At 39.3% G+C, this 18579-nt stretch overlaps 1 protein-coding gene across 2 annotated transcripts in view; it reads right to left on the reverse strand.

The window, feature by feature from the left end:
* TRPM3 (transient receptor potential cation channel subfamily M member 3) overlaps window positions 1-18579 on the reverse strand; it is a 1135309-nt gene that overhangs the window by 137371 nt on the left and 979359 nt on the right. For both annotated transcript variants that reach the window (XM_044659442.1, XM_044659449.1), the window contains exons 10-12: window positions 9674-9774; window positions 7201-7335; window positions 4851-4901 (exon numbers count right to left, since the gene is read on the reverse strand). In XM_044659442.1, coding sequence (XP_044515377.1) covers window positions 4851-4901; window positions 7201-7335; window positions 9674-9774 — 287 coding nt within the window. The remainder of the gene's footprint in view (window positions 1-4850; window positions 4902-7200; window positions 7336-9673; window positions 9775-18579) is intronic.

Genomic DNA, 18579 nt, shown 5'->3' on the forward strand with positions numbered 1-18579 from the left:
GACCAGCCAGTGTCAGACCCAGAAAAGCAAAGAGGATGGGCTGCCTTTGAAGTATTTCATACTTTAAGGGTGGATAATTTTAATTTTTGTAGGATTATTTCTAAAACAGTTGGGCTTCCAACTTGGGATATGCATACCATCAGGGAGTAGTAAAAGCTTTGGGGGAGGGATATTTGGTAAATAACTCTATTGTTCTATTGAAATTAATTTAACTTTATTTTATTTCTTACATGTATATGCATTTAGAATTTATTTCCTTTCATACTTAATAGATGTGGGAAGTTGTATGGAAAACAACAGGTAAGAAGGGCCATAAAAAGTCTGGGAACTTTGGGTTTAATGGAGACACTTTGGGTTAGGACAATATAGTAAAGAATATTAAGGACCTACAATTCTAAAGGAGGGGGCGAAGAGGAAAAGGAGATCTGAACACCAGCTACATTTCTAAAGAAATAAACAACTGTTCTTCCCCTAATTTCGGTTCATCCGTCCCTCTCCAATTTGGAACGTACCCTTGAGTTCCTAAACAAACACACAGCACATCCTAATCTCTCCCCAACTCAAAAATCTTTGAGGTTCATGCATTATCCATGAATCATCCCTAAAAAAGAAATGTCTTTCATGCCCTGTATTCCAGTTGCGGTGAAAGAAATACACAGAGGGGTTATTAGGATTGTCCACAAAAAAAAAACAAAACCCAACAACAAACAAAAACAAAGAAAAAAGAAAAAAAAACCTTAATTTACTAATTAGTTTAATCAATTTATCAGCCAGAGTTCTGTAATGGGTTTTTTAGAAGGGTTTCTGTAATCCTTAGCCTGTACAGGCCAATTGTGAAATTTATTCTGAGGCTATCAGTGATTTCCCCCCAAAACAAAAGATAGCAATCAGACATGGCACAGGGGCAGCACAATGCTAAGATTTACTAAGGATGAAGGATATTGGAGAGGGGGATAAGTGATGGCTGATATAACTTCATTGGAAGTCATTTAGGCCATCATGGCCTTGATTGATGATGGCTGAGGGTATGGGGCGATAATAAGGATATTGTTTCAGGAATTTCTGGTTTTGTTCTCTCATTTCTTATGGTGACATATATTAGAAAGAGCGTGATGGAGCTGAAAGCTTCATTTTCATCTTGGAATAATTCAAAGATAGATATTTCCGGTGGATTTTAGCTTATATGTGAACTATAGTGATTTAAGCAAAGGTCATGGATGTAGAACTGGAATGGGCCTTTGAGGTTATCTATTCCCCTCTCTGAATTTTACAGTTGAGGATGCTAAGGCCCGGATAGGTTAAGTGCTTGTTTGCCTGAGCTCTTTGAGAGCTATATTGGAAAATTTAGCCTTTGTAATCCTCTTCATGCGATGTTCTTTTTTTTTTTTTAAACTCTTCCATTCTGTCTTAGAATTGATACAAGAATAGGTTCCAAGGCAGAAGAGTGGTAAGGGCTAGGTAATTGGGGTTAAGTGACTTGTCCAGGGTCACATAGCTAGGAAATATCTGAGGTCAAATTTAAACCCAGGATCTCCTGTTTCTAGGCTCTGCTCTCTATCCATTGAACCATCTAGCTGTCTCTCCCTATTTAGTTCTAATGGCTTTTATAAACCTAGATGAGTTTTTAGGTTTGTCTGTTATTTAAAGATGCCTCCAGAGAACAATAAGAATCAAGGGCAAGAAAACTTTCTCAGGATTGTTGCCCTAGTGGCCAGTCACACTAAAATGCCAGCTCTGTTTTGGGATATTAAAAGGCTCTTCATTTCTTTTATCTGGGGGAGAAAGACCAGGCCTTTTAATCAGCTAATCAATAAGCATTTATTAAGTCCCTACTGTGTACTAGGAATTGTAATAAAAATTAAATAAAAAATCCTACTTGCAAAGAGCTTACATTCTTTTTTTTTTTTTAAATCCTTAACTTCTGTGTAGGTAGGCTCCTAGGGAGAAGAGTGGTAAGGGTGGGCAATGGGGGTCAAGTGACTTGCCCAGGGTCACACAGCTGGGAAGTGTCTGAGGCTGGATTTGAACCTAGGACCTCCCATTTCTGGGCCTGACTCTCAATCCACTGAGCAACCCAGCTGCCCCTAAAGAGTTTACATTCTAATAGGAAAGAAAAAGAAAAGAAAAGGAAGCCCAGAAAATCTTGCACTTTGATTAGAATAAGAAGGGAGCACATAGGGCAGCTAGTATTTTGGGTATATCATGACTACGTAGGTTTCAAGTAATATTGTCTCATTGAGATTCTGGTTTTGTATATTTATTTAGGGGCTGTGACACACACCAATAGGCCCTATCAACTTTGAAACTGCCTATATCTTTCTGTAAGGAACAGAGACAGACCTGGACCAGTGATTGGTAAAGGATAGTACAGGGAGATTTCCTCTAACAACGCAAGTTGGCACTTCTGCAACTAAGTCTTGGAGAGCTGCCTAAAGTATTGGGAAATTATAAAATTGCCCTGGGTCATTGACAGTATGTCAGAGATGGGGGCCTGAGTCTTTGAGGCATTGAGGCCAACTTTCTACCCACTATGCCACAGCTGCCTTTTTTAAAAACCCTCATCTTCCATCTTAGAATTGATACAAATATGGATTCCAAGGCAGAAGAGTGATAAGGGCTAGGCAGTTGGGTTTAAATGACTTTCCAGTTGTATCCAAATCTTCTTGACCCTTTTTTTGGGTTTTATTGGCAAAGATACAGGAGTGGTTCGCCATTTCCTTCCCCAGCTCATTTTACAGATGAGGAAACGGAGGCAAACAGCTTTAAGTGACTTGCCCAGGGTCACACAGCTAGGAAGTGTCTGAGGCCAGATTTGAATCCATTTAAAGATGCCTCTAGACCTAGCACTCTATTCACTGAGTCACCTAGCTGCCCCTTCAGCTGCTTTTCACCACAGATTTCTTGTACAGTAAAATAAATTATATATAGAAGTGCCTAAGGTCTGTTCTGATTCAACCAAATCCATTTTATATAGTGAGCAAACTTCATTGGATTCTAGATCTCAGCAAGTTTGCTTTTCAGCAAATCCTCCAGGACTTTTAGGGTAATTTTCTTTAAGATTTTTTTTGTTTGTTTTTGTTTAGTCATTTTTCAGTTGTATCTGAATCTTCATGACACTTTTTGCTTTTCTTGGATAAGATACTGGGTTGTTTGCCATTTCTTTCTCCAGCTCATTTTACAAATGAGGAAACTGAGGCTAACAGGGTTAAGTGACTTGCCCAGGGTCACACAGCTAATAAATGTCTGAGGCTGGATTTGAACTCCAGAAGATGAGTTTTCCTAATTCCAGGCCAGGCATCCTATCCCTTGTACCACCTAGCAGCCCCTAGATATATATGGTAGTGCTACAAGTTAAACTGTGACAAGTAGGTTATATTTTCTTTCTGGGCTTTCGGAATTAAAATAACACTCACCCAGAAGAGAGAACAGGGTTCAGGAATCCATGTACTATGTTAATGAGGCAATATGATGTGGTAGAAAGAGCACTGGACTACGAGACAGGAGTCTTGGCCTTGAAGACTTGGGTTTGAATTCTGTCTCTGCTATTTACTGTTTATGTGAGTTTTGGACAAGTCACAACCTCTCTGGCCTCAGTTTCATCATCCATAAAATGAGTGGTTCTACTATACCAAGTGACCTCTAGGGTCCTTTCCAACTCTAAATCTATGATCCTATGACTTTATGGGGCTGGCTATGTCACTCCAACTCTTTCTTCCTCAGTTTTCTCATCTGTAGGATAGGGACAATAATAATTGTGCTGTTAATCACATGAGGCAGGGCAAGGCTCAACTGTGAAAATGTTTTTAAAAGTATGAAATGTTATACCAATTCTAGTTGAGGTGAGATCAGGTGGGTAAGTTTTAATATCAATTCTTTTTCAGGTAGTGGTGGTTGAATTAAATGGCTATATGAGTCCATTTAAACTCTAAAATTCTGTGTGCCAAGTGTGGCATAATGGAAGGACCTTTGGATTCAAAATCAGAAGGCTTCAGCCCCATTCTCAGATATTTCTTAGCCACGTGACTGTGGACAAGTCATTTAACCTCTATTTCTATATCTGCAAAAAAAGGATAATAATGCTTATCTTATTGAGATCATAAGGTAGTTGTGACAAAACACTCCTAGAACCTTAAAATCCTATAGAAATAGGAATTATTTAGAGGCATCATTACTTTTCCATCACCTACTTTTCCTAGATCTTTCTAGATGTGTGTACAATACATTACATTTATTTATTTAACCCCTTTCCTTCTGTCTTAATTTCAATTCTAAGACAGAAAAATGGCAAGGGCTAGACAATTGGGGTTAAGTGACTTACCCAGGGTCACACACCTAGGAAGTGACTGGGGCCAGATTTGAAGCCAGGTCTTCCCGACTCCAGACCTGGCTTTCTATCTACTATGCTACCTAGCTGTCCCAACACATTACATTTAATACGGCAGAAATTAAAGTACAATTATGAGCTAGGGCTCAGCAAACCAATGTGGGTAGACCAACAACATGGAAACTAGCACCCCAAAGAATAAAACTTTTATGGAGAAATACTGATAACAGCATAAATCCACATGGTATGAAAAAGCCTACGATTCCATTAGCCAAAGCATTATATCCAGAAAAGCGTCTAAAACCATCTAGAGAGAAGCTTGGTCACTGCTGCATTGTGGGCAGAGGAGTCAGTCAACATGGACACAAATTACGATCTGAAATGAAGTGAGGCATGGGGTGGGGGGCGGTTAGGGGGCAGGTATGAATACATTCTGACTTGGCAGCCCATGCAAAACAGAGTTTATCTCTAATGACATGAAGCAGTCAGGACAGAGCCTCCGACCTGCTGTCGAGAGGTATCTTACCTTTTTGACATCCCTGACCAAGTGGTACAAAGTATTGGATGGTCCATGTCTCTGAAAATGACAAAGAAGAATCAAATCGTTTTTATCTGGCAGTGCTACTTACCAGCAAGGCAAGATGGAGAGGCACGGAAGAGTTGGGAGGGAATAAGTGGGACAATTAAAAATTTTGAAAGGTAATGTACTGGGTATTAAAATTTATTAACAGATTGGTCAATACAAATTAATTTGGTCAATAATTCTCTCGGTAACCATAGACAAATTCATTCAATGTCTTGAGTCATCACATACAATTTTGGAAACCCATTATTCAGTTCTCCCCTAGTTGGCTGAGGATATCACTTAATTGTGGATACCTAATGAGGAAGTGGTACAATATTTTCTAGTCCCTCCCTAATGATGGGGAAAGTCACATTCCTGTTCATAGAATTCCAATATTCTCACTGATGTAGATGAAGAAATTACCTGAGTAAAATTGGCTTTTCCCTGTCCATCCCAAAGGAGGACTCAAGGCTGCTGCCTTTCAGCACCCCCTCTCCCAGGCATAATTGGTTTAAATTAATTTTTATTTACTAAATAAGATGAGGTTTATATTCTCTATCTTAATTATCTCAATTTTAGAAGCTTCTCTGGGGCAGAGAATGTGAGAGCATTTCTAGGATTTTCAGGACAAAGGAATGAGGAAAAGAGGCTCAAAAATATATTACTGAACTCTATAGAATTCAGATAATATAGCCAAAGCATTATGACTTAGAAACAAAAATAATATAGCATTAAGAATAAATCTTTTCAACAGTAGGCATGGTGTCAGAGGACCACCAATTTAGAGGTGGAAAGAAAGAACTTTAGGGGTCATTGAATCCAACTCTTTGATCTTATAAGTTAACAAGAATTTATTAAGTACCTGCTGTATAGCAGGCATTGGGATAATCTTTAGAGATACAAAGAATGGCAAGGAAACTAAGATCCAGAGAGATTAAATTATTTACCTAAAGTCATACATATATCACATCATGAGACCATAGCTGAGGTTTAGACGCCCTCCCCCCTCCTCTGAATTAAAATCTTGTGCTCATTCCAAAGCACTATGCTACCAGAAACCTGGGTTTGAGTCTTAACTCTACCACAGATTAGTTGAATGGTCTTAAGAAAGTTATTAAGGCAATAATATTGATCCTATTTTTACCTCCCAGGTTTGTTGTGCAACTCAAATGGGATAATGTATGTCCAAATGCTATAAAATTTCATAACTGAATAATTTTTAAGATCCCAATTGATGTCAGTTCAGTTTTTAAAGAAGATGAACTGTATTTTAGCTAAAGTTGTCCCTCCATCCTCCAAACAAACAACAAAGCAGATTATGTAGTCAAGAATAACTCTGTTCAAATCCTGCTTCAGACAGTTAATAGTTTTTGGGCTCTGGGTGAGTTACTTAAGGTTCCTTTTCCTCTGTTTGCCTTAGTTTCCTCACCTGTGAAATGGGGATAATAATAACTCCTATCTCATTGCCTTGTTGTAAGGATCCAATGAGATAGTATTTGCAAAAGTGATTTGAAAAATCTTTTTTTTTAAATCCTTGCCTCCCATCTTGGAATCAATATTGTGTATTGGTTCCAAGGCAGAAGAGCTATAAGGGCTAGGCAATGGGGGTGAAGTGACTTGCCCAGGGTCACCCAACTAGGAAGTGTCTGAGGTCAGATTTGAACCTAGGACCTCCCATCTCTAGACCTGGTTTTTAATCCACTGAGACACCTAGCTTCCCTGATTTGAAAATCTTAAAGCACTTTGTAGGGAGCCTTGAAAGTTCTGGTACAGTTTTAAGCTTTCAATAAGAGAAAATTCTCCATTTAGGTTCTGATTTCAACCCATTTCAAGTTTGTACTTGATAGAGATGGGATCAATTATACGACAACATCCAGAAGTTGTGTGATCTTGTGTGAAAGACTTGTTAGTTCAGTCCAGTGATTAGTATGAAGATCACTGGGATAAAAAGTCCTGGGTTGAAATTTCAGGTTCTATACTCACTAACTGTGTAACCTTAAGGAAGTTATTCAAGTGATATGAGCCTCTGATTCTTCATCGGTAAAATGGGTATAGTAATACTTGTACCACTTACCTTGCAGGGTTTTTGTGGAAAACTCTTAGCACACAAAACTCTAAAAGTTGGCCAGTGGTGTTATTATTATTGTCATTGTTATGTGGCCAGGTTATATTCATAGAGAGTGAGGAAAAGAAAGGAAAGCTTGAAAGGGGGAAGTAGGAATGAAAAGGGCAATGCATCTTGTCAGCACAGAGATGTAGAGGAGGCAAAACAAGAAACTTAGAGAAAAAATTTGCCTTAGCTTGGCCCTACCGTATTGTATAATTCCTCTAGTCTGGAGATGGTGAGAAAACGGTGCATGCTTACTCCATTCTCTATGAGCAATTTCACAAAATCCACTCTGTCCAGCACTAGGGCATCTAGCATTGCTTGCTCCAGGGACCCCACCTGCAAACCAAATCACTGGGTTAGATGGCTCTTGACCTAGGATGTGATAACTGACCTAAGGTGGCCAGCTCTTGGGAGGTCACTTAATTCACCTAAAATTGTAAATTCTGACTGATGACTGTGAAGGATTTGGAGTCAGAAAGACTTAAATTCTGGGGTTAGCTAGGTGACTCAGTGGACTGAGAACCAGGTCCAGAGGCTGGAGGTTCTCATCTGGCCTCAGACACTTCCTAGTTACGCTCCCCTGGCCAAGTTACTTAATCCCCATTGCCTAGTACTTATCTCTCTTCTGCCTTGGAACTCATACACAATATTTATTCTAAGTTGGAAGGTAAGAGTTTAAAAAAAAAAAGGACTTAAGTTCCAATCCTGCCTCAGATACTTACTACCTGTATTGCCCTGGAAAACTTAACCTCCATTTATCCCAGTTTCCTTCCCTATAAAATGACTGGATGGACTCAGTGGCCTCTACTATTCTAGCTCTAAACTGATGATCCTATAATCTCCTCAAAGTCTACAAATGTGGCAATTTACCTGCTCCACCTCCATCTTTTTTTTGGCTTCATTCCTGGACTTTCTTGTGCCATCTGAGTAACTACCCATCTTAAGATGGTAGCTAAGGGATCCATGTGTTGTGAGAAGCAGAAGAGTTGGAGGGTCTTCTCTTTCTACTCTATCCAAAGGACTCTTGTCTTAGTCTCTCTATTCTTCTTAACTTCAAAGGGAGCACTTACATTTTTAATACTTCCTTTTGCTTCATCAGTAAAATGAGGAAGTTGGACTAGTAAGCTCTGAAGCTCCTTTTGACCCTAAAGCTAGGCTCCTAGAAGTTATAGAGGAGATGCTGATGTATATGGTGGAAGAAGTTTCTACATGAGAAGTTCTCCATAGCTAGGTAAACACAAGTCTGGACAAGTACTCCCTTTGGGGAAACTGAGGCCAGAGACTTGACTGAGGTCACAAAGGTAGGAAATAGCAATGCTGAGGTTTGAACCTGGGTCTTCTGACTCAGATTCAGTGGCTCTGTTAGAAATCGTACCACGTTGCTTCCTTTATAATCTTTATGGAATTGCTCTGGGGGTGGGGGGTTGGAAAGGTTGTGACTTGTCCATGGTTAGAATTAATATGTATTACAGGAAGGTCTTGAATTCAGGCCTTCCTGATATCAAAGCTAGTCCTCTTTTCATTTAAATTTCAATTAAATCTTCAAATTTCAAATAAATTTCAATTAAGTTTTCATTTAAATTCACTTAATTAAAAAATTAAATTCATTTAAAGATTAAAAAAATGCTCAATAATAGCTCAGAAGTGTGTTGGATTAGCAAACCAAATCCAAGTGATTACTAGTTAGCACTGGTGGAAGGGAATGGGGCAGATTGTAGTGTGACTCTCTCTAGCAAACCAAAAAATAACCCATTCTTCTTGGAAACAGCTTATAAAACTCTTCCCTTCCTAGCTTCCCAATGCTTGAGTTTTCTGACAAATTCTTTTGTATTCACAAGTAACAGTATTGTTTATTTAATTTGACTGATGAGGACAGACAGGAGTTGGCATTCACCCAAACACAGCTTTTCTGATAAAATGAATTCTTAAAAAAAAAAAAAAAAGCCTGGAAACGGTCATTGTTCAAGGTGCTTATAGACACAGGATTTGTTTCAGGGCGCCTGCCTGCTCCCCATTTCCCTTCCCTGCCGCCGTCGGGTTGCGATGGGCACACCCAGTGCCCAATTTTCCGATGTTCTCCCCTCCCCACTCTCTTACAATCAGGGACACAACCCAAGAACAGTTATATAAAGCTCAGCTTCCTTTCATGCTGTTCTTTTGGGAGACACAGAAGAGCGTGTGCTGTGCCGTGTTGTGCCAGATGGCACTTGCCATGTTGGTATGTGCTCTAAGTCTCCTCTGTGTGACCCAGGCATAAAGTAGGACAGGGACGCCTGGGGCCCACAAGTTGCCAACCTTTTCTTCTCTCCTACCCTCGAACAAAGGCAAGTGATTAATTCCTTTCAGATCTTCCTTTTCGCTAATGGGATTTTTTTTTTTTTAAACCAGAAAGCTGAAAACGGAAAACTGGCTGGCACAAGTATTAATTGGCACAACAAAAGGAAGCTTTGCTCAAGCTCGATGTGTGCTTCCACTAGATGGGGATGTTTCCCTAAACACCAAGAAGGGAGCCTCCAACACTCTAGCCAACTCTGAACGGATTCCTTTGCTGCCAAGAACTCGTGCTCTCCAATCGGAGCCCAGTGCTTTCTTGAGCCCCTCCAGAGGCTGCTTTAATCCATCCTCAAGCCCATATTGGTGGCATTTCCGTGAGAAGACGATGTATATACTCTACCGGCCACTGTTGCCCGTAAATAAAGATCTGGCTTCGAGCGATGTCGACTCTGTTCCAGGCTAAGGCTAAGCTCAGTTGATCTGGGGCTGAGGCGTTAGCTCCTGTGTTTGGAGAAATGGAAAAGGAGAAAAGAGAACAGGTGTCGCTTACACAGACCAATAAAAACCGTAATTATTATTATTATAGCTGAAGTTTATGAGTTAAGGTTTGCAAAACACTTTCTAGTCAATATCCCATTATTCCATTCATTGGTCAGTTGTTTTATTTTTTCTTTTCTTTCTTTAAAAAAAACCCCCTTAACTTCTGGGTATTCCTTGGTGGAAGAGTGGTAAGGGTGGGCAATGGGGGTCAAGTGACTTGCCCAGGGTCACACAGCTGGGAAGTGTCTGAGGCTGGATTTGAACCTAGGACCTCCCATCTCTAGGCCTGACTCTCAATCCACTGAGCTACCCAGCTGCCCCTGGTCAGTTGTTTTCTAGTCATGTCCTACTCTTGTGATCCCATTTGGGATTTTTTTGGCAAAGGTACTGGAGTGGTTTGCCATTTCCCACCCCAGTTCATTTAATAGAAGAGGAAGTAAGGTAAAAGGGTTAAGTGACTTGCCTAGGGTCATACAGTTTTTGTCTAAGGCTGGATTGGCCTCAGCTCTCTAACCACTGTGCAGCCCAGTTTCCCCTTCTTCCTAGGTGGAGAGTATTTAAACTCTACGAGCCTCAGTTCTTCATCTGTGTGATAAAAGGGAGTTGGACTAGAGGATCTCTAAAATCCCTTCCAAATCTATGGCCCTAAACACAATGTACGTATTGTAAAATGCTAATTTAAAAGAAGCAAATGTTAGGCCATTCTTAGCTCTGTCTAGAGGAGAGAAAATTACAGATATAAGCTGTATTATTGGCCTTGGTTTCTTCATCTTTTTAATTAGGAAATTGTACTAGGCAATCTGCAAGGTTCCCATTTCGGCTCTAAGTCTATGACCCTATGAAGTCTCCTCTATTCAGCAGCGGCTCAATCTGGGATCCGTAAAAGGAATTTGTGGATGATTTCTTGGGTGGGAAAAAGTTCATCCTTATTTCAATTCAATTGGTCTCTGTAATTCTATGTATTTTATTTTATGTATTTCAGAATATTATTCTTGGAAGGGATCAGTAGATTTTATTGGATAGTCCATGACACAAAAAAGCTAAAATTTTTTGCATAAGGTCATCACAACCAAATCCTTATCTGGATACTGAGATATATATTGAGACAATTATATATTTTCAAGGCTTACAAAACACTGTACAACAATGATCACATTTTATCCTTATAAAAATAATAATGATAATAGTGACTAGCATTTATAAGAATTTTGTTTGCAAAACACTTTACAAATATTATCTTATTTTATCCTCATAACAACCCTAGGGATAGGTGCTTCTTTTTTTTTTAACAGATCATTTTTCAAATGAGACAACTGAGGCAGATTGAGGTTAATTAACTTGTCTGAGATCATACAGCTACTAACTCTCCAAGGCCAGATTTGAATTCAGGTCTTTCTGACTTCCAAGTTTAGTGTCTAATTGTGCCATCTAGTTTCTCTTAATAAGCCTGGGATATAAGTTATTTGGGACACTCATCATCCCAAGTTCAAATCTGGCATCAGATACTAGTTGTGTGACCTTGGGCAAGTCATTTAACCTATTTGCCTCAGTTTCCTCATCTTTAAAAGAAGCTGGAGAAGGAAATGGAAAACCACTAACTTTGCCAAAAAAGCTCCAAATGGAGTCATGAAGAGTTGGTCATGGCTCAAACCACCACCACCACCACAATAGATTACTTAATATCCCTGTTTCAGAGATGAGTAAACTGAGGCTCATAGAGATTGAGTGAATTGGCTGTGGTCACCCATAGTAAATACAGGAGATGGGATTTGAATCCAGAACTCTCTTGGTTAATCCAACCCTCTTTTCACCTTCTTACACAACACTATTTTTCTCCTGCTTGCTGATTTAGGTCCTAATCACATGTTCCCTGCAAGTTGATCAGGGGGATGGGAAATGAGCTTTCATACAATGTACTGAGTGATTTCTCCTTCCATCAAGAAAAAGATTGCCTTAACTCCCTAGATATTAACAGAGATTGACAGTCAGACTTCTATGAAATAAATAAGGAATGAATGGGGACTGTGCCAAAATGTCATGTCACTGTCTTAAAGGACAGGCTCATAGCAGTTACATCTAGGAAGGCTGCAATTTTCTTTTGTTGCTTTAATTGGTTCAGTTGAACAGTGTTGACATGCTATAACCTTCTTAGTATTCCCTTTGCTACTATCTGGTTTATAGCCACCAAAGACAATAACCAGAGTGTAAGTAGGAAAACCAATTAGTACAATCCATAGTCCTGAAGGAAATTAGGCAAAGCTTAAATGAACTCAGGAGGCTCATAAGTAGTAATTATTATTTTATTTTTGGTTCTCACCTATGACTCCATGGCTGTGAGAAGCTTGACAATGGAAAGTTTTCAACTCATCTCGAATTTCTAATGTTAGTTTCTTGAGGTTGGAGAAACTCTGAGAGGTTTAGATACTTATTCATGGTCACACAGTTATTTTATTTCATTTTATTATTTATTTATTTTAAAAATATTTTTTCCATGTTTACATGATTCATTTTCTTTCCCCTCCCTCTTTCTTCCCCCTCTTGGTTCCAAGAAACACTTCCACTGGGTTATACAAATGTTATCACTTATACCTATTTCCATATTATTCATTTTTGTAATAGAGTAATCTTTTAAAACCAAACCCCCCAATCATATACCCTTATAAATAAATGATAAGACATTTGTTTTTCTTCCACACAGTTATTTTGTACCAGAAATATGTATTCTGACTCTAAGGCCAGCCCTCTCTCCTCTTTGCCCACTGTCTCTATTATTAAATAGAAATGATTGAAAACAGACCACCTACACTGGCTCTGTATTTTTTAGGAGGTTAGTCAAGTCATTTATTGCCCATTTTGCTATTATGACTGGTATAACTTTGGGAAGAGCTAGTGAACATGTGTGTAAAATCTTTCCTTTTTTATGGCCTGTTAGAAACTGTGCCTCAGTGGTGCTAAAACCCTGATTGATTCAAGTTAAGTCAGTCTCCACATCTGTTAGAATGATTGGTCACATGTGGGGGAACAACAAATTGATCTGATGTTTCTTTTTTCACCCAACTGTTTTGGACTTATAGATACAGCCTAAACTTTTGAGATTAATCTGGAAAGAAAGGATATATGGCTATTTCACAGGAACCACAGTTGTATTTACTAGGTTATCATTCCTTTCTTGTAAAGGTTCTTATAAAATCCAGATCCCCAAGAAATACTTGCTTTTCAAAGGCTCAACAAATATTTGTTGAACTGAATAGAAGTAGCAGTCTAATATTAAAGGTGTCAGTTCTATGTTATTTATTTATTTAAAAAACTCTTACCTTCTGCTTTAGAATTGATACCGAATATTAGTTTCAAGGCAGAAGAGTGGTAAGGACTAGACAATTGGGGTTAAGTGACTTGTCCAGGGTCATAGAGCTATGAAGTGTTTTTTTTTTTTAATTTAAATTTTGAATATTTTCCCATAGTTACTTTTTATGTTCTTTCCCTCTCCCCCAAACTTCCCCAACCCTCCGTAGCCAATGCACAATTCCACTGGGTTTTACATGTATCATTGATTAAGATCTAATTCCATATTATTAATAGATGGACTAGAGTTATCGTTTAGTGTCTACATCCCCAATAATATTCCCATCAGGCCATGTGATCAAGCAGTTGTTTTCCTTCTGAGTTTCTACTCCTACGGTTCTTCTTCTGAGTGTGACTAGTTTTCTTTCTCATAAGTCCCTCAGCCTTGCTCTGGATCCTTGCATTGCTGCTAATAGAGAAGTCTGTTATATTTGATTTTACCACAGTGTATCAGTCTCTGTGTACAATGTTGTCCTGGATCTGCTCCTTTCACTTTGTGTCAATTCCTGGAGGTCGTTCCAGTTCACATGGAAATCCTCCAGTTCTTTATTCCTTTGAACACGATAGTATTCTATCACCAACAGATATCACAATTTATGCAGCCATTCCCCAATCGTAGGACATTCCCTCATTTTCCAATTTTTTGCCACCACAAAGAGTGCAGCTATAAATATTTTTGTACAAATCTTTTTCCTTATTATTTCTCTGGGGGTATAAACCAAGCAGTGTTATGGCTGGATCAAAAGGGAAATAGTCTTTTAAAGCTCTTTGGGGATAGTTCCAGATTGCCATCCAGAATGGTTGGATCAATTCACAACTCCACCAGCAATGCATTAATGTCCCATTTTGCCACATCCCCTCCAACATTCACCACTTTCCTTTGCTGTCATGTTAGCTAATCTGCTAGGTGTGAGGTGATACCTCAGAGTTGTTTTGATTTGCATTTCTCTAATTACAAGAGATTTAGAACACTTTCAAGTGTTTGTGGATAGTTTTGATTTCTTTATCTGAAAATTGCCTATTAATGTCCCTTGCCCATTTATCAATTGGGGAATGGCTTGTTTTTTGTTTTTTTTTTTTGTATGATTGATTTAGCTTCTTATAAATTTGAGTAATTAGACCTTTGTCAGAGTTTTTTGTTATAAAGATTTTTTTCCCCAATTTGTTGCTACCCTTCTAATTTTGGCAGCATTGGTTTTGTTTGTACAAACCCATTTTAATTTCATGTAATCAAAGTTATTTATTTTACATTTTGTAATTTTTTCCTAATTCTTGATTGGTTTTAAAATCCTTCTTTTCCCAGAGATCTGACAAGTATACTATTCTGTGCTCACCTAATTTACTTAATAGTTTCTTTTTTTATATTCAAGTCATTCACCTATTCTGAATTTATCTTGGTATAGGGCAGGGGTCGGCAACCTTTTTGGCCGTGAGAGCCATAAACACCACATTTTTTAAAATGTAATTTTGTGAGAGCCACACAGTGCTCACAGTGCGCTCCTGTAACAGCGCCTGAAAAAAATTGACTTTATGGCTCCTGCAGAAAGAGCCGTATCTGGCCCTCAAAAGAGCCAGATATGGCTCGAGAGCCATACTTTGCCGACCCCTGGTATAGGGTGTAAGATGTTGATCTAGACCCAATCTCTCCCATATTGTTTTCCAGTTTCCCCAGCAGTTTTTGTCAAATAGTGGGTTTTTGTCCTGAAAGCTTTTTTTTTTTTTTTGATTTACCATGTACTGTTTTGCTGAGTTCTCTTACCCCATGTCTATTCCACTGATCCTCCCTTCTGTCTCTTTACCAGTACCATATTGTTTCGATGACTGCTGCTTTATAGTACAGTTTAAGCTCTGGTACTACTAGGCCACCTTCCTTCACGTTTTTTTCATTATTTCCCTTGATATTTTTGGTCTTTTGTTCTTCCAAATGAACTTTGTTATAGTTTTTTCTAATTCAGTAAAAGAGTTTTTTGGTAGTTTGATAGGTATATTACTAAATAAGTATATTAATTTGGGTAGGATGGTCATTTTTATTATGTTAGCTTGCCCTACCCATGAGCACTCAGTGCTTTTCCAATTGTTTAGATCTAGCTTTAATTGTGTGGAAAGGATTTTGTAGTTGTGTTCGTATAATTCCTGTGTTTGTCTTGGCAGAAAGATTCCTAAGTGTTTTATATTGTCTAGGGCAGTGATGGGCGAACTACAGCCTGTGGGCCAGATGCAGCCCCCTGAAATGTTCTATCCTGCTATGGGTCATTATTCCTAATCTGATGAATACAATGAGTAGGATACAATACAATGAAACTTCAAAAGAGTTGCCTCAGAAACAGACTGACAGATGAGCATTTCCTTTCCTTTGGCCCCCTCTTTAAAAAGTTTGCCCATCACTGGTCTAGGGTGATTTTAAATGGAATTTCTCTCTCTAACTCTTCCTAATGTGTTGCTAATAATAATTATAAGCACTAACATTTCCATGGTGCTCACCATGTGTCAGACGCTGGGCTTTGCCATTTTTCTATTCTTCATTTCTCACAAAGATCCTAGGACATGGGTGTTATTTTTTGCTCCATTGTACAGATGAGAAAACTGTGGCAAACAGAGGTTAAATGACTTGCCCAGGATCACACATTAAATGTCTGAGATCATATTTGAACTCAGATCTTCCCTTTTCCAGACCCAATTCTGTCTCTATCCATTGCACCACCTAGCTGAACCTAGCTGACTCCATGCTTGTTCACTAACTGACCCACAGTGCTAGGTTTAGTTGTCAGAAGCGACTCCAGGTTTGACCAGTTACTGACCTGGCTGGCTTAAGCTAGCTTCATTTAGGCAAAGTCTACAAGTTGCTCAGAATCATAACTGGCTTAGCCAGCTTCATCTAGACCACATATGCAAGGCATTCAAGGCTCTCTTGACCATAATCAGGTTAGGAAACTTTCCTAATCACAATACCCTCATTATCAATAAAGGGAGGCATTTCTCTGTCCAGCCACTGCATTATTGGCTATTCCTACGGTCCCCCTCCTACTTGGACCCTACAGATCTGCCCAATCACAGCAATCTGATACAAGGACAGAGACCTAGATTTCTAGGCTCTCAACCTGAGCATATGCCCCATTCCATGACAGATTCGCTGCTTGTGATTGTGGGTAACAAGGCACTGATGGGCTTCATGCTACCAAGTCTAGGAGTAATAAAATGCTTGACTTATAATTCTCTGGGGTTGTTCCCCACAATCTCTTCAGAGTTCTTTAACTGAAATAGCTCTCATTTCCTTTCTCTTCTTTCTACAGAAATTGCCCCAATTCTAACTAAAGGCCATTTTTCTTTCACCTAGACTAGACGCATGTGGCAGAGTGAGAGGAGGGTTGGATTTGGAGGGTCTATGCTCACATTTCAGTCCTACCCCTTAATGACCAGGAGGCCTTAGTCAAGTGACTTCACCCCTTCTGGGTCTCCGTTTCCTGATGACCTCTCAGATCCCTCCTGGAATTAAATCGATGATCCTAATATAATAACTTCTCAACTCATCCTTCTGATTGCAGTCTTTTTCAATCTTTCACATAGCTCCAAATTAATTTTCCAGACGTACACACTTTGCCATTAACTGAGCCCACAGCTTCAATGGCGTGGTTGAGTCATTGGGAGGTAGAGAGCAAATATGCCAAGACATTGGCGGAGGGAGCAGGTGGAGAGCAGAGGCTATCGCTGTATTAGCTTTGGGAAGGCAGATTACATCAAACAATGAGGCATTTCACTGAATGCTCTTGGGGGCTCGGTGCTACAGATCAGGACTTCCCTTTTTGCCTTAACCTTTCTTGGATTTGGGCTCTCAGGAAATTCTATGTGGTCTGGCTTTTTACTTATGTTTTCTTGGATCCCAATTTGAACCCTTTTAGGGACTCTTTCCTTATCTGAGAATTGGCCTTTAGTTCCAATGGCTGAAATGATTGCTCCAATGGCAAGTAGGTGTTGAGTTGAGCAATGAAGATCTGAGTTCAAATGTGGCATTGGACAACTTACTGGCTGTGTAACCCTGAGCAAGTCAGTTAATTCCGACTCAGTTTCTTTATCTATAAAATGAGCTGGAGAAGGAAATGGCAAACCGCTTTACTATCTTTAAGAAAACTTCAAATGGGGTCAGCAAGATGCAAATATGACCAAAACAATTCAAAACAAAAACAAAAAGCAGTTAAATACTGCCTGACTTATAAGCATTTGGGCAAATGGGGCTTAGCTGACCCATGACCAGGCTCTTACTGTGTATATGGTCATTCATTTTTTTTTAAGCCTTCTGTCTTAGAATCAGTACTGTGTATTGGTTTCAAGGCAGAAGAGTGGAAAGGCTAGGCAATGGGGGTTAAGTGACTTTCCCAGGGTCACACAGCTAGGAAATGTCTGAGATCAGATTTGAACCCAGGACCTCCCATAACTAGGGGCTCTCAATCCCCTGAGCCACCTAATTGCCTCTGCCATGTAGTTTTGAGTAAGACAATTTCCAGGTTCCTTTTTTTTTTTTAAATTAAAAAATCCTTACCTTCCGTTTTGGTGTCAATACTGTGTATTGGCTCCAAGGCAGAAGAGCGGTAAGGGCTAGGCAATGGGGGTCAAGTGACTTGCCCAGGGTCACACAGCTGGGAAGTGTCTGAGGCCAGATTTGAATCTAGGACCTCCTGTCTCTAGGCCTGGCTCTCAATCTAAGCCATCCAGCTGTGCTCTCCATATTCCTTTATTCCAGCTCAACTTTTCATTTGTCTTTTGAAATGAAATCTTCCCAGTCTGATGACTAGGATGCTGTCACTTCTCTCAGATCTTATGAAGTCACTGGTATTGATCTTGCTTCCAATTTGGGCACGGTATTCTGCCTCTGGTCTTTTCACGTACCAGGTTATAGAGCTCAGAATGCTCCATTTTCATATTCATTGAGATTAGACAGTATCTATTCTTCTCCATTCCAGGGACAGGAGAGGGTTTACTCTATACCAGGGATAACAGTTAACTCATCCTTTGTATAGATGCCACCCAAAGGTCAGACTGAATGGGAGCAGTACAGGGAATATAATTATATTACTTCCTTGTTTCCTGGATCCTCCTTGGCTGAAAATTAATCCTTCTAAGGTTCCTTTGGGCCACCATCCATGTCCCACCCCTTATGTGTAAATATATTTCCAAGAGCTTTTGTCTGGTCCTTTTCAGTTCTTTTCCTAAGACAGGGAATGTGGGAGCATAAGATAATGGAGAAAGAAACTCCTAAGGGTTCACATCATTTTGATGCAGATGAAGCTGAAATCTTTGTTATCTTATATGTACCCATAAAATATTTTATATATTATATCTATAATGTCTCTTCTGAATTTCAGTCCCATATCACATTGATCAAGTAAGCTTTCTATTGAGTGTGGAATTTGGGGTCCATCCACCAATTCT

This window comes from Gracilinanus agilis, chromosome 1 (assembly GCF_016433145.1).
Source record: "Gracilinanus agilis isolate LMUSP501 chromosome 1, AgileGrace, whole genome shotgun sequence".
Taxonomy (NCBI): Eukaryota; Metazoa; Chordata; class Mammalia; order Didelphimorphia; family Didelphidae; genus Gracilinanus; species Gracilinanus agilis.